The sequence below is a fragment of the Physella acuta genome, unplaced genomic scaffold (assembly GCF_028476545.2).
Source record: "Physella acuta isolate Inbredline_101_S28 unplaced genomic scaffold, ASM2847654v3 ptg000767l, whole genome shotgun sequence".
Taxonomy (NCBI): domain Eukaryota; kingdom Metazoa; phylum Mollusca; class Gastropoda; family Physidae; genus Physella; species Physella acuta.
The window spans coordinates 17,386-45,118 of NW_026732285.1; the positions used below are offsets into that span (position 1 = coordinate 17,386).

Genomic DNA, 27,733 nt, shown 5'->3' on the forward strand with positions numbered 1-27,733 from the left:
TCAGCCCTCGCTTGCGGAAGTTGGTCCGCCGGTCGACCTACCAAAGTTTAGTGTTGTGTTTTGATCCGTGCTACGCGGTTAGGGAAAAGTTATTCAAAACTTCGCCGTTCAACAGGTGTGTCGGTTACAAACTTTTCTTGATTATTTATTTACAAACGGATAAATTAGTTCACTATGGGAAATTTTCTAGCAAAACGTAGCTCTGATTACATGATTTACGTTCAAACTGGAGACAGGCGAAACGCCGGGACCGACGCGAACGTTCGGATAGTCATGCACGACGAATATGGACACTCGTCACTACCAATCACACTGGATAATTATTTCAAGAACGATTTCGAGAGAGGGTGCCTGGATACATTTCACGTCCCGTCGAACAAGATAAAAAATTTACAGCGCATGGGAAAAATTGTCAGAATCGAGGTGTGGAAAGACGACGCATGGGCGGCCAGTGATTGGTACGTGGATAAAATTGTCATAGAAAATCGGGTCACGAACAACACATTTGTTTTTCCCATCTTTCGATGGATCAAGGCCAAATATCATTACCAGATCAACCACCTCGACACGTCCCTCCCCCAAGATGAACAGTACCCCGAGCAGCGGGCCATGGAGTTAAGCGAGAAAAGGAAAGCTTATGAATTCGATCAAAAGGTCCCCGATGGGCCAGCGCAGGTGAGGTTGTTTTTAAAATTCTATCAAAATCATCCATGCGTGAATTAACACGACTACACTTTAACTTAACACGTTAGCAGTGTGATTTTGTCCGTGGCCTACTAAGATTTTTTAATGTATGTTAAGCCACAGGCTACAGTAATGTATAATAATAGAGTGTCTAGTTTTCACTCGCTCACGCAAGAAAAACAAAACACGTGTTGGTGTTGCGTCAGGTGTTTTTCAGTCTACATAACACAGAACCCGCATACCGTTTAGACGTTTTTTTTACCTGAATTTAAAAGGCACCCAACTGTGGACTGTTCCAGTCAATAGGGGTGTAAGTGTAGACTGCTTATAGTTAATTATTTTCTAATTGTTGTTCGAAATAGTATCTTCCAATAAATGGGGGTGTTGGGTAGTCGCCGTGTCGGAAGTAATAAACATGCAGTATATCATATAGTGTTAAGTACTGTTAAGTTATTGGTATGCTTATGGCTATTTTTGACTTACGTAACATCCCTGTTAGTAAATAATTTAATTACTAGCAATTAACATCACCCTTCACTCTAGAAGAGTTCATTAAAATGACATTATCGGATACCGGTATGGAAAATATTCCTGGAAAAAAAAATCGCTAATTCGAAATTCGCTGATAGGGCTGTATGTAGGCATGTTTTTTTTTTTTTTTTTTTGTTCTTGTTGCTGGTATCTTTATCCTAACCATGGTCTTGTCATTAGCCTTAACACTAGTATAATTGTGGATAAAAAGTCTCTATATGATACCATATTACCCTGTGGACAAAACAGTTAATTTCTCCCCTCCTTTAAGCCAACCATTTCGGTCATGAGAGGGGTTCAAATATTTTTCCATATGTATAAAATCATATATATATATATATATATATATATATATATATATATATATATATATATATATATATATATATATATATATATATATATATATATATATATATATATATATATATGGGTGTGAGTCCATGGGAGGGGTTATAACCGCCCTACCCCCCCCCCTTCCTTACCTACGCCACCGTTTACATTCAAGCGTTAGTTCAATAAACTGCAGCTATAAAATAAATGGGGCATTAGTAGCACAGCCTAGGTAACCTAGGACATTTGATAATTTTGACCCGGGCTTTACATGAAAAGATAAGCGATGCATTCTAAAGGGTTTTTTTAAAAGTAGGTTACGCATCGGGCCGTCAACATATTCAAATGCCGGTTTTTTTTTTGTGATTGTGTAAAAACCAACATGTGAATATGTTGTACCTTAATACCACGCCATCCGGTCAGTGTGTTGTACCGTGCAATCAACCTATTAGACACACGTGAAACATGTGATCCTTGCCAACAGGTGAACACCATGTTACAAAATAGCAAATATAGAGAAAAGTTCATTGTATAAGTCAAAAGTTAAACACACTATCATAGAGCCCCGAATTTTTAAAATACCAACTCATTGCTCATTATCAGACCGCGATTTGTCCCTCAGTGAAATGAATCAAGTAATAGACGACTATAACCCACCAACGACACACACCACCATTTAGCACCACCAACGACATATACCACCCTGTAGCACCATCAACGACACCAATAACACGAATCACCAATGACACATAGCACCAAAAACGACACAAACCACTATATATAGCGCCACCATATAGCAGCACCAATGACACACACTACCATATAGCACCACCAACGACACACACCTCCATATAGCACCACCAACGACACACACCACCCTATATCACCACCAATGACACACACCACCATATAGCACCACCAATGACACACACACACACCACCATATAGCACCACCAACGACACACACACACCACCATATAGCACCACCAACGACACACACACACCACCATATAGCACCACCAACGACACACACACACACCACCATATAGCACCACCAACGACACACACACACACAACATATAGCACCACCAACGACACACACACACCACCATATAGCACCACTAACGACACACATCGCCATATAGCACCACCAACGACACACACACACCACCATATAGCACCACCAACGACACACACACACACCACCATATAGCACCACCAACGACACACACACACCACCATATAGCACCACCAACGACACACGCACACCACCATATAGCACCACTAACGACACACATCGCCATATAGCACCACCAACGACACACACACACACACCACCATATAGCACCACCAACGACACACACACACACCACCATATAGCACCACCAACGACACACACCACTATATAGCATCACCAAGAATACACACCAGCCTATAGCATCAACAAGAATACACACCAGCCTATAGCACCACAAAGGATACACACCACAATATATCACCACCAACGACGCACACCACCCTATAACACCACCAACGACACACACCACCCTATAACACCACCAATGACACACACCACCCTATAGCACCACCAACGACACACACCACCATATAGCAGCACCAACGACACAGACCAAACATTAAAACAGTTAAATCTTAAAGCTCGCCATTGACACAAACCACTTGAGAGCCCTCTTAAAAAAACACATCACACAACTGCACGCCAAGATACACACAATCTTGTCCACTGCCTAAATGCAGTGAGACTTACCTCAGACGGGGGTGTAGACGAACCGTATTTACTGTATAAAAAAGGTCAGTTAATTACGAAGCTAGCATCACCTTACAGCCCATTATCGAACGTTTATGTTGAGACAGGGCTCTATATCAATGTAGAAATAATAGATCTCAAAATTTGTAACCTAGACCTATTCAATTTTTTTTAAATTTTAAAGCTAGATAGATGGATAGTCCGATAGAAGGATGGATGGACGGACGGATAGACAAACATATAGATAGACTATATATATATATATATATATATATATATATATATATATATATATATATATATATATATATATATATATATATATATATATATATATATAACAAAGCTAATCCATACTAGTTAAACTGAGATGGCTTAACTATCATGTCAGTAAAGCTATAGAAACAGTGTTAGTAATCTAATACGTGTCGAGAGACTCAGATGTCGCTCTTGTGTTATATATAAATTTGTGCCCAGCGTCCCCCCCCCCCCCCCCCTTCCTAACTGGGGTTGTTTATGCTGACAGGTAGAACAATATCCTAGAGATAAGCGTGGCCTACGTGAAAGATATGGGGACTAGGCATCATTCAATGACCTTGGTGTAGGCTCACAGTTTCAGGGTTTCGTGAACATGTGGTCGGATGGTAGAGTTCGACTGCTAACCCGAAAGTCTCGAGTCCGGATCCCGGGCTTGGTGTAGGCTCACAATTTCAGGGTTTCGTGAACACGTTTGCGGGAGGATGTGGTCGGATGGTAGGGAGTTCGACTGCTAACCCGAAAGTCTCGAGTCCGGATCCCGGGCTTGGTGTAGGCTCACAATTTCAGGGTTTCGTGAACACGTTTATGGGAGGATGTGGTCGGATGGTAGAGAGTTCGACTGCTAACCCGAAAGTCTCGAGTTCGGATCCCTGGATCCAGTCCGTATGACATCGCTTAGTCCATCCAGCTTTGATGAGTACCTGACTCGAATAGAGAAAATAAAGGCGACTGGGCAGAGTGCTGGCTACACTATCCTTTCATACGCCGAGGTCACTGAAACAGGTGAACTCTACTTCACCTGCCCCATGGACTTAAAGGTCCGGAAGGTTGCTTTACTTATGAACAAGTTAAGATTTTTCTCAGATACGAGCCTCTAGTGGCTTACCCTCTCCAGTTATTGACACTAATGCTAATCTAAATCGCATACTTCATAAGTAACCCCACCCCCAGTTAATAATTAAATTGAATTTTTTTAATTTACTCAATAATTTTTTGATGATAAATGTCCTTTGTTGTGTTTCATTTCTCATCAAAGCTCGTTTAGGGTTGAGTATCGTCTGGCATATTATTTTAAGGCCAATTCTAGTCGGAATAAGATACGCATGCGAGACGCATGCGCAATGAAGAGAAACTACGACTTGCCTTAGCGGCGATGTTTTCGATGGTACTGCGCATGCGTGTGTTTACAACCGCAGAACCCTAATACCAACCCTAATCCTATCCTTAACCCTATCCTTAATCCTATCCCTAACCCTAACCCTAATCCTATCCCTAACCCTAGCCCTAATCCTATCCCTAACCCTAACCCTATCCCTATCCCTAATCCTACCCCTAACCCTCATTCTAGCCCTAACCCTAGCCATAGGTCGCTGCGCATGCGCAGAACTATCTTTTGCCGAAAAATCTTATTCCGAGTAGACACTTCGTTATTTTTTAATTGTAAGAATCGTCTACATTACTTTAAGACATTTTACGTTCGATAATGTAAGACCAGGTGCTTTGATAAGATCAGTCAGCTTGATTTTTTTTCCAGGGTAAATATAATCTTACGGACAACAGCAGAATTAGGCCTAAATATTAAAATAGAGATTCTGCTATTCGGATCACATGATGATTAACCCCCCCCCCCCCCACCCCACCCACCCCTCCAGCACCACTAGAACTGTGTAGCTACCCCCACCCCTCCCACAAGAACACACTAAGCACTACTCAGACGTAACTAAAACTATTGATACAGCTGTTGAACCCCGTCGTGTAAGTTGGTGTTTCATTTGCATTTGAATGTCGGTGCATTTACATGGGTTACTTGCGCATGTGTGTAGCTGTAGTACCATAAATCAGACTATGTTAGTGCCTGGATCGCCTTAATTTTGCACTCTCACGATAAGCCAAATTTCTTAGAAGCAATTCTCTAATCAGTATACACTTTTTGTGTCGCCCGATACAATAGAGTGTACAACATAAACAGCCGAATTGTTTGTTTCGTTAAATTTACTTCCCATTTTGAAGCCAAAGTCTACAAGTTATTTCCGGTGAGGCGTCAATGAATCTCGTGTAATTTAGGAAAGTGTATGCTCTACTGCCCTCCCCCTCCCTATAAAAAATTGTGCACATCGCGACCCCAATTCATTATACATCATTAGGCAGTGGCGCTGGTTGGATGTGTTAGGGTGTGGGGGGTTATAACCCCCATCATTGACCTCCAAAATGACAACTGTTTCACGTTCAGCTGTAACTGGTGACAGCGCGCTCTAGTGTCAGTTACAATGCTTAAACGTTTCATTATAGTGAGTACTGAATATCGCGAAACAACCATTTTTACATCATCAGAACGATATGGAATGTATGCACTCACATACATATTACTTATTATGTAGACCCTATCTCTCTCTCATTATATATATATATATCTATAATAATAGTTTCGCTGTCTGTCTATCTGACAAGAACGCTCTGTCTGACAAGAACGCTCTGTCTGACAAGAACGCTCTAGAGAAAACACAAGCAATTTAAAAACATGCACAGTAATTCGAAAAACGAAATATGACGTCGACACATTTAGCGTAGAGTAGAACATAATCTCAAACCAGAGAGTGCACACAGTAATGTAATGACGTCATTGATTATCGCGTAAACATTGAAAAAAAGGAAATGTTGTCTAATCTAAATGGTTTGCGTGAAGAGTTTCTTGCATACGATTCTTCGGGTAGGGGCGAAGCCCCACCCTCCGCGTAAGAACGTCTGAGCCCCACCCCCCCCCCCCTCGCCAACTCAAAAGAAATTTCCTCATCGATACTCTATAATAAAATTACCGCCTAATTAATGTGTCTAATCTAAAAAGTGGTTTTCTTGCAATGGGACGGTAGACATGTTTTTTTTTTGGGGGGGGGGGGGGGGGTGGAGGGGTGGGGGGGGGGGGTGGGGGGGTGTGGGGGGTGGGTTGGTTTCAGTGTTTCTTTCAGACTTTTTCCTCCCCGGAGAGGGGTGGGGGGTACTTGAAATTTTCGGGGGCGGGGGTAGAATTTTCTGGGAGGGGGCGGACACTGGAAAAAGTATATCATTATATTTCGTTGAATGGGACGGTAGACATGTTTTTTTTTTGGGGGGGGGGGGGGTGGGGGGGGGGGGGCGGTGTGTGGAGGGGTGGTGTGTGGGGGTGAGGGGTGGGGGTGGGGGTGGGGGTGGGGGTGGTGTGTGGGGGTGGTGTGTGGGGGGTGGGTTGGTTTTAGTTTAGAGAAAAGAGACAGCACTATCAGCCTAGCGCCCGTTGTACCCTTCCTCAACGGGCCATTTTTCTCGTCTATAATAATAGTTTCGCTGTCTGTCAAGAACGCTCTGTCTGACAAGAACGCTCTAGAGAAAACACAAGCAAAATAAAAACATGCACAGTAATTCGAAAAACGAAATATGACGTCGACACATTTAGCGTAGAGTAGAACATAATCTCAAACCAGAGAGTGCACACAGTAATATGACGTCATTGATTATCGCGTAAACATTGAAAAAAAGGAAATGTTGTCTAATCTAAATGGTTTGCGTGAAGAGTTTCTTGCATACAATTCTTCGGGTAGGGGCGAAGCCCCACCCCCCGCGTAAGAACGTCTGAGCCCCCCCCCCCTCCCCAACTCAAAAGAAATTTCCTCATCGATACTCTATAATAAAATTACAGCCTAATTAATGTGTCTAATCTAAAAAGTGGTTTTCTTGCAATGGGAAGGTAGACATGTTTTTTTTTGGGGGGGGTTGGGGGGGAGGGGTGGGGGGGGGGGTGGTGTGTAGGGGTGGGGAGGGGGATGGGGGGTGGTGTGTGGGGGGGGGTGGGTTGGTTTCAGTGTTTCTTTCAGACTTTTTCCTCCCCGGAGAGGGGTGGGGGTAATTGAAATTTTCGGGGGCGGGGGTAGAATTTTCGGGGAGGGGGCGGACACTGGAAAAAGTATATAATTATATTTCGTTGAATGGGACGGTAGACAGGTTTTTTGGGGGGGTGGTGTGTGTGGGGGTGGGGGTGGGGGGGGGTGGTGTGTGTGGGGGTGGGGGTGGTGTGTGGGGGGTGGGGGGGGTGGGGGTGGGGTGGTGTGTGTGTGGGGGGTGGGGGTGGGGGTGGTATGTGTGTGTGGGGGTGGGTGGGTGGTTTTAGTTTAGAGAAAAGAGACAGCACTATCAGCCTAGCGCCCGTTGTATCCTTCCTCAACGGGCCATTTTTCTCGTATATATATATTGGCGTAATTTTTTGTTGTTGTTTTTTTGTTGTTGTTCTAAACCAGGGGTCTCCAAACTTTTCAGTCCGAGAGCCGCATTAACTATCAAATTTCAGTTCGGGGGCCAGTTTCTTCCGGGCATGTCTTTGATTTTCTGGGCAAAGTTCCTCAGCCATCACCAACAAACGTTTTTTCCGTGGACAAAAAGATCTCCGCGGGCCGGATGAGAGGACCTCGCGGGCCGCATTCGGCCCGCGGGTCGAAGTTTGGAGACCCCTGTTCTAAACAAATGAACACGTCTTTCAAAAAAATCTAATAGGGTAATAAATCCCTGTATTAAACGTATCTAATCTGACAGCATGAAAGACAAATGTGCTGCTCTGCTAATTTGTAAATAAATTGGTTTGGGCGACTCAAGAATGTAAAATCGCAGTTTTCAATGAATCATGCCATTTACTGCTCGATCTGTCTTAGTAGAATTCGTCTGTTTTTTTTTTTTTTTTCGTTTCTCTAATATATGGATGTTGTTGGGGCTAAAAAAAAATATCATGTAGCTTTGGCGGAACGGTGTCATGACAAAGAGTGACATTAATATGTCTGTGACGTTGAGTTGACAGACATTAACCCTAACCCGGTCAAAGACTGACATGAATGTCTGAGATGTTGAGTTGATAGACACTAACCTTAACCCAGACGTGTTGTTTGTTTTTTCTAGTCGTGAGTATTTTTTTTTTAATTTCATTTTTTGTCCCTGAACATAATACTATGAGGCTAAAAGTCTGATCGAAAAGAGACCTTGGCCCAGTTTTTTCAAATATTATATTAAATAGAGCGGTGGGTCTTTGATCCGAGGGTACACGAGACCCACCACACGCCGCTCTGTTGTCAGTAGAGAATGAGAACCGTTACAGTATTGATAAACGGCGGCTAGACACGACGTCTACTAGTCATTTAGCCATAGAAACATCAGCACTGGTGTAAGAAAAAATCGACGGCTAGACGCGACGTCTACTTGTCATTTAGCCACAGGAACATCCGCACTGGTGTAAAAAGAAAAGTATGAAACATCTAGACGGTTCATAGGTCGTTAAATTTAGGGCTCCCGACAATATGGCTGGGATCTTACTGAAGAGGGCTCTTAACCCTGGGTCTTGATTTACTGCTGCACAGTTCTGTTTTTGGCCCACTAGACACAACGTAATATCACACGAAATGCAGATAACCTTAGCAGTAGCTCTAATTCGTAATGTAAACACTATAAACACCGTAACGAGGTCTAACGTTTGAAAAGTAGCCTTTATGTTGGACGCTGGCGCCCCAATGTTGGACGCTGGAGCCAGTTTGTTGGATGCTGGAGCACCAAAGTTGGACGCTGGAGCCAGATTGTTGGATATTTGAGCCTTTATGTTGGACGATGAAGCTCCAATGTTGAACCCTGGGGCGTCCAGAGCAATGTCTTTACACTCGTCTACTAAATCATGTTACGTATGTTAACCCGAAAGTCGCGATTTCTGTTCCTGAGTGCACTCAGCTCTGACAGATACCTGGCTCTTCAATAGGGCAAAAGGCGACTGGCCACACAATGTTTTCGAATGCCGAAATCTAACCAACTGGATGGAATCGACTTCATATACGTTACTGAACGGATAATTTACAGCTTTATCCATTTGAACAATCGCGGTTCGTGCAACACTTTTAGTTATCGCAGTTTTGCGGATACCCTTTTGCTGTTCTAGTTTCGTGTTTGTGAACATGGACACCTCGCATTGCTCTTAAATTTTATTACTGTCCCAACTTTTAACCATTCACCAAACACTCGACTCTTTACACGCAGCCTATGACTCGCACACTCCTATATAATACGTAGTATTCACTCACCTAAACCAGGACGCGCCGCGAGGGCTGGCAGGCTTACAATTAACGCCCGTGTTCACACAAAATAACAGCGGAAAATCAAACGGCCAAACCAGTGTTCAAATAACCGTTATTACGGCTCGCCGATACGCCGTTTGAACTTGTTGGCCTGCATGTAATTGTAATTAGAGTGCGTGAGAAGTTGTCATTTGAGACCTTTTATATATATATATATATATATATATATATATATATATATATATATATATATATATATATATATATATATATATATATATATATATATATATATATATATATATATATAGTCATATTACAAAGAGACGACTACAATTAAAAAACTACTACGTCTAACTGAACGATGGCTGACGGTATACTTTAATGCGGTGTCGGTTCTTTGACCTACTTCTCCAATCATTTCCCCGTGCTGTTTATTTATCACCCATAACTATTTGACCCCTGACCCCCGCTGTGCTGAGCTCAGAATTGTGATTGTACCCAAAACTATTCCCCACATCCTCCCCTACAACCGCAACTTCTCGTTTTTTTTGGTAGGTAGCGTCGCATGTGGCGACGTTTTAAGCAAACAGTAACGAACATCAAATCGTGTCTGGTTGAGGTAGAACAATAGCCATTGTTCCTCACAATGTCTCCCGTAGTTTGGTTACGTGCAAACCACTGAATAATTCTCCCTCACCTAATCACAGATAGGATGCATGTGGTGTATAAAAACATTAAAACCGTTCATGTGGATCCCAGGGGAAATATTGCCATTTTTCCTGGCTTAATTTGCTAATGTGTGAAGCGCATCGGCAGACAGTGTGAAATGTTTGAACAAGTCGCGGTATTTGTGAAGTTAGTTGTTTTGGTTTATCTCAATTATTGTCAACGTTTCATCGCTAACAATTTTTTGTATCATTACTTTAAACGCACAATTGAGCATTATTTTATTGGATGCAATCAGATAACCAGACACCAGTGTAACATAATTTTAACAGATTTATGGGTCATACATTTTGCCTTCGTTTAGTTGATGACAGATATATTTATTCTAGAACATTATGTCATGACTGTATAGTTTATATATAAAAACTTTTATAATAAGCTTTTATCTATGCATGAACAAAGATTAATTAATGTATAACTGTCCTTTGTATAACAATAAATAAAAGCATGGATAGTAATAATGTGTACTGAAAAATTTCGGATATTCGTATTCACATTTCTTAATTGATGTAAAGATACTTCCTTACGCCACTGACAGAGAAATATAAACATAAATATATCAGAATTTTATGAGCAAATCACTTTAATCACGCTTTTATTTAAATTCGTATACAGTTAGCTTTAAACAAGCATGACGGTAAAGTTAATTGATTATTGCTTGTCAAAAAAACTATTCGAGGCTAAGGTTTGATAAGCTGGGTGACGAAGACATTAATTTGAAACATCTATCTGATGAAATCAGACCTACGTATTCGTGCATTTAATACTGCCGTCAGCGATGCTAAGTGCATGTCGTAATCCTAGTTCTGTTAGCATGTTTGGTATCTCGAAAAACGATGCTTTAAATGCTGACCTAACCCAAACTTTAACGCTTTAAGGCCCTTTAAAAAAAATCTACGAACATAGCTATTCTATTATCGACGCTTCAAATGCAGATCTAACTCAAACCTGTCACAGAGACCCTTATTTTAAAAAATCCACTAACATGTATTTGGATATGTCTACATAGCTTTTCTATTATCGATGCTTCAAGTGCAGACCTAACTCAAACTTAATACCCTTTTTAAAAAAAACCTACATGAACATGTATTTGGATATGCCTACATAGCTTTTCTGTTATCAATGCTTCAAATGCAGACCTAACCCAAACTTAACAACACCCTTTAAAAAAAAAACAACCTACATGAACATGTATTTGTATACGCCTACACAATTTTTTTGGTGATCACGTGATACCATGTTGTAACTGATCCTGCTGATGCCAAGCGTATTGGAGTGGCGGCAATTTACCCACACAAGTCTGGCTTAAGAACAGGCCCGGTTCAAATGTTCCGCCTGGCTAGGCCTTTACTTCTGCCCAGTTTGTTTGCTGTGGTCCAATTGTCGAACGAGCCCCCTTATCTCTGGCTAGGTGGCGCGCACAACGTTTCTGCTTTCGTGAACCGTAACAGAGTAACAGTTTCTTTTGTGACAGTGGTTTTTTTTTAATACCTACAATTTGTATGTATTCTGTTTCTGTATAGACACGATTATCAATCAATATAATTTACATAATTTAATGCCGCAATTAACGGTGATATAAAACCTCCTGAGTTTTGAATTTTGAGACACGTATTTGTATGGAAATGAGATAGTATTTAAAATTGATTTTTGTAGAGAATAAGTTGCGTGGGCGATATTGTTGAGGGTATGGTTCGGGTGGGTGGAAAGTGGTATGTAAGTATTAGCTCTTCCCACGATGGACTAGCAACTTAATCAATGTATAGTTGGCAACGTCGACAATCACTTGCTTTGATTTTGAGCACCAGGAAGCCTAAATCATGCACTGTACATAGTCATGTCACGAGCTTTACCATACTGAGAGTCTGTCGCTTACGGAATGAGAAACAAAAATGAAAGGCCGTCTTGCGTTCTTCGAATGAGTCCGCAGCATCTGGTTAAGACTAAGTAAATGAAGTAAGGATTAATAATGTACCTTGAGGAAGTGTAAAACGGCTAGTTTTACCGTTACGATTTGTTAATAAAAACGTGTGGTATTACATAAACATGCATGCTTAATCAGAAAGTTGGGGTGCGGACGCAAAATTCAGAAAACGCTCTCTGCGACGGAAGGATCTTTTTTTTTCTTTTCCGTGCCTGTTTTGGTGATGATTTGATCCTAATCTACAAGCTCGTCACGTTAATCAACGACAAAATTCTTGCTTACGTCCGTACAATGCTAATTATAAAAATGATCCCATGACTCAGAGATAATCAAACGGCCCGTTGTCAGATCAGCGAACAACAATGACACAGCTGCGCATGCGCGTGGGAGGCGATGCCTCGGTGTGAAAATTGCCTGACTTGTTTGACTTGCCGCCATCCAAGTTCTATGTCTGGTTGAGGAGACAACTAATTAGTCAAACTTTAAAGATCACAGGCCGACCGCTGGGTTGGGCACGCACTAACCGTGTTACCGAACGCCTTCTTGTCGTTTCAGAACTAAAGGGGGGGGGGGGGGACGACGACAGTCAAGTCAAATCTTATTACCTATGCCGGAGATGGCAGAAGACGCTTTTGGTGACTTTACAAGACGCGAGAGTGCATGAATCTTTTAAAAAATTGTCGCCCGCTTTTTTTTAAAAATACCCGGATACAATACCGCATCACTTTAACAAGTTAGGATTTTTTTTTTTTTAAAAAAAAGGTCGATACCACTTCGTGCAGGCGCCCTTCTGTTTTTTTTTTTATCTCATTAAAGGCAGTTGGGCATAACACTGAACGCGCTATCTCTTTATATGCTGCCGATGCCCGTCAATGAGATGAACTCGACTGTGATATAAAACTTCCCTTCTGAAAGAGAACTTGTTTTTCAGAACTGCTACAAAGTAAAGTAAAGCAGTTTTTTAAAAGCCCCCCCCCCCCCCCACCCCTTCTCGTGGGAGTGTTGAATGTACATGGTTAGCTTAAACTGATTCAGCTCCCACCTCTGACACCCTCGTGGCTTCACACCTCCCCCACGTGTTGATGTTCGGGTGTTGATGCGGACACGACGTACACCCCCAATCATGTTTGGCGTACCTGGACAATACAACGACTCTCACCTGATCGCAGGTGTACGCAACCAACCAACCAACCTGTTTTAATCTTGACGCATCAATGTTATAACACTCCCTCTTACTTTGTTTCATTGTTTAACCAAGTGACCAATTCGAACCCTCTTAATCCCAATTTTAAGCTCTACTTTAACACGAATTCTAATAATATCTAAGCGAAGAAAAGAATCTATCACCCAGTACCGAAGTACTATTTATAATGCAAACCAAAATAGTTTTTTTTTTTTTTTTGCGGGGCTAGCGTTACAATGTTGACTTTAATCCAGCGCATCCCCTTTCTAAATACGCTCTCCGCAAACGGCAAGTGTAGCAGATATAATCCGAGCAACGTGGTCCTGGCATCGTTGAGTAGAAGCGAGGCTTGACCTTTTTGTTTACTCTGACACTATGTTGTAGATCTTAGGGGTTTGTTTTCGGGCCAGAGGTTTTAAAGCAGGGCCGCAGCTGGTAAATAGAACATCCGTGACGTCAAAACCAATTAGAAATGGAGGAGGGGGCGGCGGATTACGCGTAAGAATAACTTTTTTTTTTCGCTCCTTGTAGATAAAATTAGAGCCGCGAACTACACCCAGTAAATGTACCTGTGGTGATCAGGTACTAAGGTACTTGTTCGATCCGTCTGTGGTAAGGTCTTTGGCATTGCGTCTTGACGTCCAACATAATTAGTATATTGAAAGAACCAAAGTATACACACTTATCCTCTGTGCCATTCAAGCTACGCCTCTTGGTTCCATACGTTATATCATATTCAATAAAGCAGGGTTTTTTTTTTTGGGGGGGGGGGGGCAATACTCCTTTCGAAAACAGTGGCGAAATACGAAACCAACAAAAACCGAAGCAATTATTATATATATATTTTTAAAAAAAATATATATAAATTGATGAATATAAATCGCCATAGACTTTCCAAAATATATAAAGAAATTTGTTATATGCCATATAGAAAAAAAATCAATGTCAGCTCTATAAACATCATATATAAACAAATATATATAAATGGCTAAGGGGAAGATTAAATGAATATTTAACATGATATGTAGGGAAAACTGCGTTCGAAAGGGGAGTCCCCTTCGACAAGAACGTTAGGTATAAGGGCACTAGCTGGGATCATATCCCTTCGAGGTCTGTTTCTGCCCGCAACACTAAGCTTAAATCAGCAGCAAAGTTTCTTGGGCACGTCAGAGTAACCAGTGAAGCATGAAATAAATTTGACCCTTAAACCTAAAGCAGTCCCGAAAACTAGCACCAACAAAATTCAGTCGCTTGTATTTCTGTCATTTAAAGATTATAATCTCAGACCAGGAAATAGTGCGCCTTTTAAACAATTATCAGCAATGATTTGTTCCGTAATAAATCTTTTAGCAAATTATCTATATGCTTTTTTTATGGTTCCATATATCAGCAATTATTTGTTCCGTAATAAATCTTTTCGCAAATTATCTATATGCTTTTTTTTATGGTTCCTCAGGTCAAGAATATGCCTTCAGATGAGCAGTTTTCCTTTGACTATAAGGTAGGAATGTATTCCATATGTAGACCATATATGTTTATTCTGGGGACTTTACAGGGCAGGATTTTATTCCATATGTAGACCATATATTTTTATATTGGGGACTTTACAGGGTAGGAGTTTATCCCATGTGTAGACCATATATTTTTTACTCTGGGGATTTTACAAGCGTATTCTAAACACGTTTCACTTCAACTTGGAAGCTTTTTGTTTTTTTTTCATGTCAAGGTCGAGCCTTGTCAAGAATTTACATACAAAGACTCTAATAAAGCTTTAATTGTCATTTTAATTCATTCAACAAGTCGATGAAAGAAAACCCCAACTCCAAACGATATTGACTTTTTTTTCAAGACTGTGCCTGAATAGTGAAAAGTTTTATGAGTGGTGAAAATAAATATTCTACTGAACTTTCTTGAAGACCCCAGGGAAAACGTAATATTTATTTAGATTCTAGATCTTAAATGGATATTTCATGATTTGTTAGAAGGTCTTTTGGTTATGTTTGCGAGTTGGGAAATTGTTACATTTAAATTGGTGTTTAAAAGGTTAATCACTGGTATATTTTTATTGAATCACAGACACTTTACTTCAGCAGGCCCATCCTTATATCTTACAGTCTAATGAGCTTAAGGGGGGGGGGGGGGGGTGAAGCTAATTATCAGATCTACGAAATGATAGTCAGACGCGCTAAAATAGTTTTTCCAACTGGTGCCTGGACAAATTGAAATAGTTAACTTTTTTTTGTAATGATTCTAAATAATTTAAAGTAGGCTACAAAAAGCATCTAGATCTAATTTAAATTTTGAAATATCACAGAAATCAATTTAAAAAAATCTGCCTGTTGAGTTAAGAAGGCGAAACGTTAGCTCATTACTGTTTAATTATGTTAATTTATTCTTTTGATAAAAAAGTAAGACAGCTTTCCAGGTAGGTAAGCTTATAAATCAGATTTAGCAGTACGGGCCGACTTATATAACATATATATACTTTTTTATCTGATTAACTAAACATAAAAACAATCAGCGTCAAATTGTAAACATACAATACACTTAAGTATATTTATACCATGACATTTTATGTTTCAGTAAAACTTGGCAGATGGTTGATACAATATAGTTACAATTAATTTAATTAGATTAGTTAAAATGCACTTTTGTTCCGTCTCTTTCGAGTGGGAAAGTTTCGGTATGGCACTGGAGATCCGCGTTTAGCAAAGCTTTAATGAGATTTCAAGTGGCTAGGCTACTTAAGACAAATGAGTGTGTTAACGGATACGCTGTACAAAGGTGCATTTCTTTTTTGTTTTAATGTATGTGAATATTTGTAATTGTGTAAATCCTGACAATGATTTCAGTGGGATATTGTGACACTGAAAGCAAAACTGATCGCCACTAGCATTTTGGTCAAGCTGATGGCGTCCGGCGACTGGGACAGCTTGGCGGCACTGACCGACGTGTACACCGAGTCCACTTTACACAAACCAAAAGTTAGTCGCTGGCATGAGCTTGGGTTGTGGTCCTGCAGTGTGGGATGGCCCGGCATGGTGCAGTGGTCCAGCATGGTGCATTGGTCTAGCAAAGTGCTGCGTCCAGCATGGTGCATTGGTCCAGCATGGTGCATTGGTCCAGCATGGTGCATTGGTCCAGCATGGTGCATTGGTCTAGCAAAGTGCTGCGTCCAGCATGGTGCATTGGTCCAGCATGGTGCATTGGTCCAGCATGGTGCATTGGTCCAGCATGGTGCATTGATCCGGCATGTTGCATTGGTCTAGCAAAGTGCTGCGTCCAGCATGGTGCATTGGTCCAGCATGGTGCATTGGTCCAGCATGGTGCATTGGTCTAGCAAAATGCTGCGTCCAGCATGGCGCGAGTGTCCAGCCAAATGCTGGTCTCAGCATGAGTTCAAGCTTTACCCTCGCTCTGCTCATGTGACGCTAGTCATACTCCTCCTCTGTGCATGCCTTTATGTTGGTGTTTGTCGCATGGCCTCTTCCAAACCACTTCATATCCACAGCATTCTTCAAAGCTTTCAAACATGTAACAAGTAACTTTTTTTCTCGTTTTAAAACGTGTGTAAATAACCAACACCCTATTAAGTTACTACGTGTGTCAGTAAAAAAGAACTTTCAAGTTTCAGTGTGTATTAAAAAACCTTAATAGCTTTTGAAAAGTGTGTGAGTAACCAACATAGCTTCAACAAACCCATACCTAAATGATGAACAGATGCCGAATAGTTAAACAATTGAGTCGAAAAAAAAAGGTATAGAGCTGTAATAGAAAACAAGGTAGACCTGCGTAAAAGAAGAATGCGATAAAATAAACAACCCCAAAACACTGTAGGCCTACGTCATAGACTGTTAGCGCTGTATATCTATAGTGATTCTGTAGCTTATTTAAGTTCAACCTTCATGATCTGAGACAGCAGTTTCTTCTGACTTTATTGCCTATTTTTTGCCATTCGCTATCGATATTTCTGGCGATTGTCTATCTTTTTTTTCTAGCCTTTAATTTCTTTTTGTCGTTTAATCTACACAGTTAGTTCGAAACTAAAGTTGATGCGGATATTAAAACACTTCTTAAGGAGTGCGGTCTTCAATGAACTAAATAGTGTTTTCTGTTTGTGTGTCCGTGTGTAGATAAATGAGTTGAAGTGTTTTCCGTGTGTGTGTTCTGTGTAGGCCTGCATTATTTTTTCTTTCATCCTTTTTCAATTGCGTTGTGTTTCCCCATCTCCGGTTTTTAATAGCTCGCTGTCTATCCATTTATTGTTGTTGTTTGTCTTTTGTTGCCGTGGTGGTTTTAGAAGTAGCATCGTATTTGGTAGCCGTATTTTGGTAGCCCTAAGGCCTAACCGTTCAGTCTGAAAATATGTTGGTGGATAATCCTCACGCAAATGTTAACAGTTGACGCCAGTCTCAGAAGTGAATACGTCAGTGCAGGCGCCCCTCCTATGATGAGAGATCTAATCTATAGCCAAGTGGTTCTTAATCTGGGTTCCATCGAACTCCTAGTTCGGAGGAGACCAAGACACACTCTCGACTCATATGATTCACGATCGGATTTTGTCATTGCGAACAATAGAACTATTAAGTAGGGTTCGGTGAATGCGCAAATAAAACTGGTGGGGTTTGGTAACTCCAGAAAGGTTAAGAACAAGTATGTATTTTCTGTATAAATTCCATTTCGTTGGGGGGGGGGGGGGGTAGACTTACTTCGGGGGGGGGGGGGGGGGGGCGAACAGATGCCTGGAAGAAACTCTGACTCCTTCATTGAGTGCTTGACGACCGTTATTTCATCTGTCACATGTGCGTCTTCTATTCATAGTATTCATATCCGCAATTAAATTTCAAACCGGTGGCTATTGTCCAGCTCTTTCAAAACGCCCAGAACTATTTTCATAACCAACGTTTCAAAAAAATGTGTGCATAAAAGCCATAATGGCATCATTTCTTCAGCCATGCTAATCGACTTTTTTCCTTTATTCTCTCGTCATGTTTCTTACATACCACCCACACTTCTTGGCATGCCGTTTAGTGGGATATTGTGAAAACGAAAGTAAAGCTAATCGCAGTCAGCAAGATTGTCATGTTAACTGGCGGCGAATGGGAAAGTTTGGCGTCCTTGACCAATGTCTACACAGAAAAAATATTTCACATGCCCAAAGTTTGTATCTTACATTTTAGTCATGTCTTTTTTACCCTTACATTTTATACAACATTAGGCCTATGTTACTAATATAATATTAGTCTACTAGTATAGTTTAAACCTCTATAGATGTATGAATGTAATTATGGGTATAGATATAGATCTAGGCGTAGATTATAAATTATGCATTTATTTATGCATTAGGGGTCATCCACAAATGACGTCACGCTTTTTTGACGATTTTACCCTCCCCTCCGTCACACGTCGTCACAAAAAGCCAGAACCCCCCCCCCCCTAAAATGACGTCACACCTCAGCCTACAACCCCCCTAAAAATTGCTGTTGAATTTTTCTTAAAACATCGATATTTTTCCAAAATCTTGTCAGAACTCTGTCAACATAGTGTATTTTGATCAATTCCTTTTCCAATTTATTAAAACAGTTATATAAAACGCGAAATAACGGCTAAAATTCGTTTTATAACATTGTTTTTTATAATGCAAAAGTGTGACGTCGCACCATCTGAACCCCCTCCCCCTCATCACACACCGTCACAAAATTACGGACCCCCCTCCCCCTACGAGTGTGACGTCATTTATGGACGACCCCCTTAGACAGTACTAATAGATAATATATCAAGGATTGTAGATTAAAAATAATAGATTATAGAGTATCTAGAGATAGTTGTTGTATTAAACTAGATTAGATAGAGATTGTAGATCTATACTGTTAAAATTTATAGAGAATAAAAGATGAATATAATTATGTGATGTAGATATAGATCTATAGAGTACTTTGGAGATTGTAGGTATAGAGATAAATTGCATGGTGTCAACTCTATACTGATGATTGAAATGGATAAAATTGATAAAGACATAAGAAGATGATATAAAATAGATGAAAATTATTCAGATGTAGGTAGACCTACTAGATATAGAAGTATTTACATTTTAAATGCACCATTATAAAACTGGTAGTGGTAATAACGTAATTAGGCTACTTCAGCAGGTATTAATTAGATACTAGATATATTTCTTGTAAATCCCATGAAAAACAAACTTATAACTACTTTTTTCCTGGCTTTTATTATTTCTCAAGTTTTTTAATGCTTTTCTTTTTTTTTCTTTTTTTTTGCACATTTTTTTCCAGATTGGCTAGTTTGCTTTTGCTTTTTTTTTTATTGTGCATGAAGAGATGTCTGTATATAAATGAAATTTTTTAGGTCTTTATCTTAAATGTTAAAGTCTCATGTATGTTACATGTATTACAGGTTATTTTTATTCAACCTTATTCAACCCAGTTATATTATTCAATCAGATTTAATTTTTATATCTACATAGGAAAGTGGTTAGTGGTAGTTTAAAAGTCTTTTTGTATTTGTAGAATAAGCTAGTTTAACTTTAAGTTCATTGATATGAATCACTCCTGTTAATAAATGTTAAACATCAAAACTGAGTTATAAAAACATAGTAGTACTAGTACTAGTACTAGTCTCCAAAAAGTACTACTAGTAACATAATTTTTAAATTATTATTTAGTTTAAAAAAAATAAAACATTTTTCAAAATGTTTGTTTAAAATGCCAACACAATAGCACTCTTAACAAAGGTAATTAATGACTCTCGGATGTGTGGTCTGATTTATTAGTTCTGTTGAAGAACAATGGTATGTACATCTGGGCTTGGGAGGAAGTTTTTAAAGGTCAGGCAGCCAAGAAATGCCTAATATGTCTGATGGTGTGTTTTTCTCCAAGCACAGTGTGTAGAGAGAAAAAAAAAGTTACGATAACATTCATTTCATTAATCTTGACCTGCAAAAGCTGGTAAACATTTCAATAAATTGTGAGTTTCCTTTTCTAAAAACTTTTGGCCCACATAGATAGAGAGGTAGAGTTCTTGTGCTTGAGTGAGTTTAAATTAATTATTAAATTAATTAGTCATCACTAATGACTAATTAGGGTCAAGTGAAATGTTATTTAACCTTCTGAAACCTGGGTACAATCTAAGCTTTACATATTGAAACCAAAATTTTGGACATTAGCAATCTCTTCAAATATAATCACCAAAGATCATGATTCATTTAATTATTTTGATTTTTTAAAACCATATTTAATTATTGTTTTATCAATACATTTAACCACAGATAACACTCCAGCAGTGCATATAACTAATAACAAGATAATGATGTTTACTAATTATTTACAGCTTTTTTATTTAACTAATATTACCTACCCATATTTGTCATATATTTACATATACTGTTTTCTTACATTTAATCTTTTGTAGAATTGTACATGACTGCCTGTACCCTTAACATTGAAAATTACAAAATTTTCCTATTTGCATGTGTATGCATTCTATTATGCACACTGTATAATTATGCCACTAGTAATAAATATCTTGATGTGTTGGTTTAATTTTATCACCAAAACATTTTTTGTATAACAGATATAATTCCGTACATTTTTTATCTTTTAATATAAAGAAGCATTTTACTAATTGCTGTATAATTATATTTACTTAAAACATTTTGTTTTTTAAAGCCTCATTTATTGTAGGAAAATAATTTTATGGTATACTATCTAAAGCAATTTAGTTTTTTAAGTTTGTTTTGTTAGTCATACAGTTGTCACATTTTAACTTATTATTTATTGACTGTTTATGATCTTCTAGGGTGCAGACAGGTGGAGCAATGACCTCTATTTTGGACTTCAGAGAGTAGCCAGTTTAAACCATTCATTGATAAAATTAGTAACAGAAATTCCAGAGAAGTATGTTTATACAATTAATTCATATTAAGTTTGATGTTAAAGAAGAGAGTGGACTTTGCATGTTGCCTCACAATGCATTGGTAGTGGAATGAATTTTCTTTATTAAAATATCACCCAAAGCACATATACCACCCCCACCCCCCAAATTTCTCCCCCCCCCCCCCTTTCCGCTCAATGGAATTAATTTATATAGATAATATAAACTTTTACTAGTCATCATTTCCTCCTCCTGCCGACCCCAACCCCATCCCCCCCCCCCCCCCCCCTTTGAGAAAACAGTCTGAAAAAAAAACACTGGTCTTATAGGCTTGTTTGCTCCAACCCCTGTATCTTAACTTGAAAAAATTACGGGTCTTCTTATACATCCATTAGTGTTGTATGACAGAATATATGGTAAATGCCAGGTTTTTAAAAAAAGTTAGATTTCTCATATCATTAACAAGTTTTTTTTATTCTATTTTTCTATATTAATTTTTTTTATATTTAAAAATAGATTTCCAGTTACTGATGAACTCCTGAAACCACTCTTAGAAGGCTTGACCATTCAAGAAGCCATTGACCAAAAAAAACTGTTCATGTGTGATCTTCAGCTTTTGGAAGATTTACCAGTCCGGGAAAATTTCACAGTAAGCACAATTAAATACTTTAGTAGACTATTAAATTGTTTAGTTTTCATTTTTATTGTTTTCGATAGAATTTTGGTGGAACTTTTGTCAGCAGATTATTATGTATTTGGTACAAGCTTTTATTAAACTTGCTGTCTTTTGTCATGGATTGAAATTGCTAAGCAAAATTTGATCACATCTAACTGACAAATTTCTTCGGGACATTAGTCAAGAACTAATAACAATGCAATCTGACATCAAATTTGAATTTATTGAATGCTCATTTAATTTAAAAAGAATTAAATAAAAGGTTCCTATATAAAGTACTATTTTCTGGCGCTATGATATTGCACATTTTTTTTTTACTTGGTGCGCATTTTTTTTAGTCATTACTCAAATTAATTTGCTTTCCACTACTTGCTAATGAGTTTTTGAAAAATTAACTTTAATCTCCAGCTTTGCTCCCCTATGGGCTTGTTTTTTGTGGATAATAAAAACCAGTTGAGGCCTGTGGCCATCCAGTTATTCCAAACACCTGGACCAGACAACCCAGTATGTACACAAAATTGTCATGTTTAATTTTATTTAACTGTTTATATTTTTGGTGGGTTATGAGACACAAAGGGCCCAATTGATAAACTGGGGCCTGAAAACTAAATTGTGAATGGGGAACTATGTTAAGTTTTATGACCAGTAAATGGAGTAGAGTTTATTTACTTCACAAATAAGCAGATTTCAATGGCAAGTGATCATAGACTCTCTTGAATGACCACTGTGATGTAGTAAGCTAGGGTTAAATTGTTGGTCAACAAATGGTTAAAGATACCAAAAACTAAAAGACACACTAGCTCAAAAAAATAATTTGACAGATCATTTAATTGTTAAAATAAGGTGTGATATGTGATTGAAAACATTTTTTTTTTAAATTTCAAATAAAAATAAAAACAATTTTTTTTTTAAAAAGATCTTCACTCCACTGAATCCATCTCTGACATGGGCTCTTGTTAAAATGTGGTACAACAATGCTGATGCAGCTTATCACCAGGCACTGACACATTTAGGTTGGTACTCACTGGCAAAAAAAATCTAAAAACTTATTATAATGCACAAAAAAACATTAATTAAATAAAAAAAAAAATTTAAAATTCAAATTTAAAAAAAAACAGGTATGCCAAAATGCATTTTAAATACTTTAAAACTTTTTCTGGGTATATCCACAGGAATGACACATTTGTTAATGGAAGGTGTCACCGTAGCAACACATCGCAATCTGTCCCAGTCACATCCTATCTTTAAACTTCTCGCACCACATTTCCTGTATTTGATTGCTATCAACACGTAAGTATTTGCATTAAACTTTTCTTCTCTTTCATTCCAAAAGAGAGTTTGTATTAAATTTATATCAATGATGATGGTGTGATGTAGTGGTAGCTTTAGTGTGTGTGTTCAAATTGGATATAGAGTATTGTTTTATTATTAAAATATAAGGAAAATATTTTTTAAACTTCAATCACATTAATATATTATTTAAAATGAAAATGTTACATCTGGATCTTAATATGAATGGCTTTATCTTTGCTGTCAAGGCGTGGCTTGGAGTTGTTGATTGCTGATGGAGGCTGGGTAGACAAGACAATGAACTTTGGAAACAAAGGACTCTTTGCTTTGATAATTAAAGGGTACCTTATAGCCTTAAAATATTTCTTTCTATTCTAAAATCACAAATGCTTGAATTACTTCCCTTAAATGATGCATGATATTAATTTTAATTATAATAATTTAAAAGAATAAATATATATTTTAAATAGCTCAAATGGTATTTGAAAGCCACATGTATAACAAATCAAAACATCACACTAATAAAAATATTTTTGATTTAGCTTCAAGAGTTGGAGGATGGATGTTGAAGGAACACTTCCTGAAGACTTGAAAAGAAGAGGAGTAAGTAATCTTTAATATAGGAATAACTTTATAAAGTTCCGTCCAATAGAACAAAATTTAGAATAATTTATTATTAAATTAGCATATAAAAGTGAACTGACTCATATTTTTATTTACAGTTGGATGATCCAAATGTGCTGCCATGTTACCATTTTAGGAATGATGCCATGCTTTTGTATGCGGCAATAAACAAATATGTCAAGTCATATGTCAGCCTCTACTATAGTATGTTTCACTCTTTTTTAATTTTTATACCATTTTACAATCACATTCATTTGACAGCAGCAAAAAAAAAAAAGTTGCTTCGTGAATGATGTTTGAAATAATTATTTTCACTCATAAAAACGTAAACATTCAACTTTTAATCAAATGACATTTTGAGTTGAATGTTACTTTAAAATAAAAATAAATGAAAAAAAAAGCTTGATTTATTATACATTTGTATCGTTTTTCTACAGCAAGTACAAAATTACTAGAAGAAGACACAGAAATCCAAAACTGGGTTCACGAACTAGTAAAGGAAAGAAACAATGCATCTGGAGGAGTTGGAATTTTAGTAGGTTTAGTTTTTATCTTAGAGTTGATACTTTGTTCAAACTTTGCATAACTGTATTGGCAAGGGCTAAAAATTTGAATAACTTTTTTATCAAACTATTTTAAATATTCTGAATGTATTGACTATGAATTTTTAAATTCATGAATACTGATTTATCATGCAAACTGTTAACAATCTTAAAATCTTCTTAACCCTTTCAAATATTCATTTATTTGTTTAGGGTGTGCCAGGCAATGGAAAATTAACAACCAATACCCAATTGGAGCAGATTGTGACAAGTATTATTTATACATGTAGCATCTCTCATGCATCAACAAACTTCCCTCAGTATGAGGAATACGCATTTCCTCCTAATTATCCTGGGCTCCTACGTGGCAGACCTCCTAACAATCCGGTAATTATAACAATTGATATACTTTTAAAAAAATAATTCGTAAACATTAATTATATAGCACTTGTTATAAAAACTTAGGAGAATGAAAATTAGTTAAAATATTTTATTTTTAATTATTCATATTATTTTCTTAAACCTTTCTACGTTTTTGTGTGTGTAAGTTTAACATTTTTATTACAGTTCAAAGTAAATTTTGATCCAAATTTATATTGCATTTTACTGTTTTAGACATTTAGTTAATAAAAGATTATCTACTACCTAACCTCAGACAGTTTTATACTTATAAAATTATAATTTTAGACCTTTATAGATTTAACTAGCTCAATATTTTTTTTAAACTAACAAAGTGCATTTCAGTTATAAAGAAATGTGTAATTCTGTATGTTATTGGTGTATTTTTTTCTCTCAGAAATATGAGGTGACAGAAAGAGACATACTTAATTGCTTGCCAGACAGACCAACCACTTTGGATATTATGATTGTGACAAAAATTCTCAGCGCTAAAGGAACAAAAAGTATTGGTGACTTTGAGGTGCAGTACATTTTCGATCCAGCAGCAAGAGATATAGTTGATGAGTAAGCTGCTGTTTCAAGTCGTTAGCTATATTCTGTAATTTAATCTTTAGCTTTTACATCTTCATACCTTATTTCTGTGATTTACATTTGAAAAAAATTATGTTTGCAACAAAAGATAAAAATGTCAGGTTTTTTTTTTAAATTTATTTTTGTTTTAAAAATTTTTGAGTCCTTGATTCTGCATATAAACTAATATATGAATATGCTAAAAAAAATATTTCTTTTAAGTATTTTGATTTGGCAATTTATATATATTACAGATTCCGCAAAGACCTTAGAAAAATTAGCAAGCAAATCAAAGAGAGAAATGTACACAGAAATCCTCCTTATGAATATTTGGACCCAGACATCATTCCAAACAGCATCAGTATTTAAAGATATAGTTGACAGTTATGTTTAGAAATCATTTTTTACACATTGTTATTTATGTAATTATCCAATTTACTGTTTCTTCCAACTGAATTGAAACAATTCTACCCAGCATTCCTGTGCTTGTATTAGCTTAACATTTTTTTCTCTATTTCAAAACTTTTATTGTATAAAGCTTGTGCATAATTTGAACATAAAACAATACCTATTTTGTGCTATTTATCTTGTATAGCAAAATAAACATTGATTAATAATTCTTAATTTATAAAACTCAAAAAGGAAAAAAAAATTTAACAAGTTCCAGTACTCATTCCTGCAAAAACGTTTCACAGTAAATGTTAATACTTTTTAATTTTTACCTGATTAATAGTAATTTGCTGTAAAATAAATCCTTTTGTTAAATGATAAAGCACAATAACAAAAATTAACTACATGAAGTATCACTTTATTAACTGTAAATATTTTTACCACAATTTGTGTTTTGTACAAAAATGACATTTGTGTTACACAACGCTTTTATTCCCTTGTTAACTGGCAGCAGTGTTGAAAGTATTTCCTAATGTGACCAGCACATCAGTTTCCAAAAGTAATATTTCCCATTCTGATGGTCTGGCATAATAAAATGCACTATTATTATCATGTGCAGGAAAGTAACTTTCAAAACTTGAGAAATTTAAAATTATTCATGTGCATGTTTGCAACACAATTTTTTTTAGTGCTGTTGAGATTTTAGTTTTCTTTTTTTTTGTTATCTAATGCATTTTACTAAACTTTATAGTTTAGCATTTATAGCATACAAATTTTAAGAACTTCACATATTATATAAATATTTTTTTTAAATGGTTACCCCATATTGAGTTTTTACTTTAAGTCATCTTAAGAATAATTTACAAAAAAGAAAGTCCAATATGACCCATGACATTACCTCCATTGTGTTTTTTTTAAATCAATTTTCTTCTCGTTTAAGTTAGTCTAGTCAAAATTTTATAGTTGTCAGAATTGTGTCAGCTATGAGCCAAAGAATTTTCCACAATAACCCCTTCAACATAGATTCAGCTTCATCGTGTATTGTTTTCTTTAAATATTTGAATGCTAATCTTAATCTTCTGAAGGTAATTCAGCTTTTGAGCACTGTTTTTGTTTTCCGAATTAAGTTTGATGCATATTCTACTTCATATCAACATGATGTTTTTATAACATTTTTTTTCTCTCCTACTACCAGCATTAAAAAATAAACTTTTAAAACTATACCTTTTAAAAATCCTTTATTTCTTTTTGAATGCCAATTATAGTCTTTGTAACTACAATTCACCATCCTTTTAAATTGTGAAATATTTTTTTTTGAGTTTTGAAAAACTTAACAGAAATGGGCATTCTGTGATTTTTTTAAAATTTACTTACTGAATGGTTTTTGTGTTTAATGCATATAATAATTGCTTCACTGTAATTTGAAATAAGGTGTTTATATCTTCTGTACATAAGTTGTTTATATAAATCTTCTGTGATCTGTTAAGCTAATGTTTTATTGCTTTACAAAAATTTTATTACTAATAAATCTGAAATTCTTGTTTATTTTAAAATATTCTTAGTGTTGAGTGTGTAAAAGTGTTTATGAAATTATCAGTCAATTTCTTAAAAGATCAAAAACTATTTTTGTTTGCAATTATTTTTTACTTTTTTTTAATTAAAACATTAGATGATTACCTTCAATGAAATGTTGCAAATCTAGCATACTAGTTACTAGTACTGCTTGCTGAAAATATTGATCCACCGATTGTAAAAATTTTGTGAATAAATTCTATTTCTAGTTTGCACAGTCAACACTAGCCCATTATATTGCAGAGACACAAATAGTTTATTGTTGCCATTTTGAACATTTATTCTCAATAGAAAATGGGCCA

The 27,733-nt window shown here is 37.0% G+C and overlaps 1 protein-coding gene across 4 annotated transcripts; it reads left to right on the forward strand.

The window, feature by feature from the left end:
* Positions 1–27,397, forward strand: LOC131950479 (arachidonate 12-lipoxygenase, 12R-type). 4 transcript variants are annotated; one of them, XM_059312658.1, is made up of 15 exons: positions 1–675; positions 14,938–14,982; positions 16,334–16,465; positions 21,294–21,391; positions 21,885–22,017; positions 22,453–22,548; positions 22,961–23,057; positions 23,217–23,334; positions 23,583–23,675; positions 23,877–23,937; positions 24,057–24,162; positions 24,396–24,493; positions 24,714–24,887; positions 25,297–25,463; positions 25,724–27,397. In XM_059312658.1, exons 1-15 carry the CDS (start codon positions 175–177, stop codon positions 25,836–25,838), a joined length of 2,034 nt encoding a protein of 677 aa, XP_059168641.1. In that variant the 5' UTR covers positions 1–174; the 3' UTR covers positions 25,839–27,397. The 4 variants fall into 4 exon arrangements, with proteins under 4 accessions (XP_059168641.1, XP_059168642.1, XP_059168643.1 ...); XM_059312659.1 differs by lacking the exon at positions 16,334–16,465 and adding an exon at positions 18,513–18,641; XM_059312660.1 differs by lacking the exon at positions 1–675 and adding an exon at positions 13,958–13,979.
* Positions 27,398–27,733: the final 336 nt, after the last annotated feature.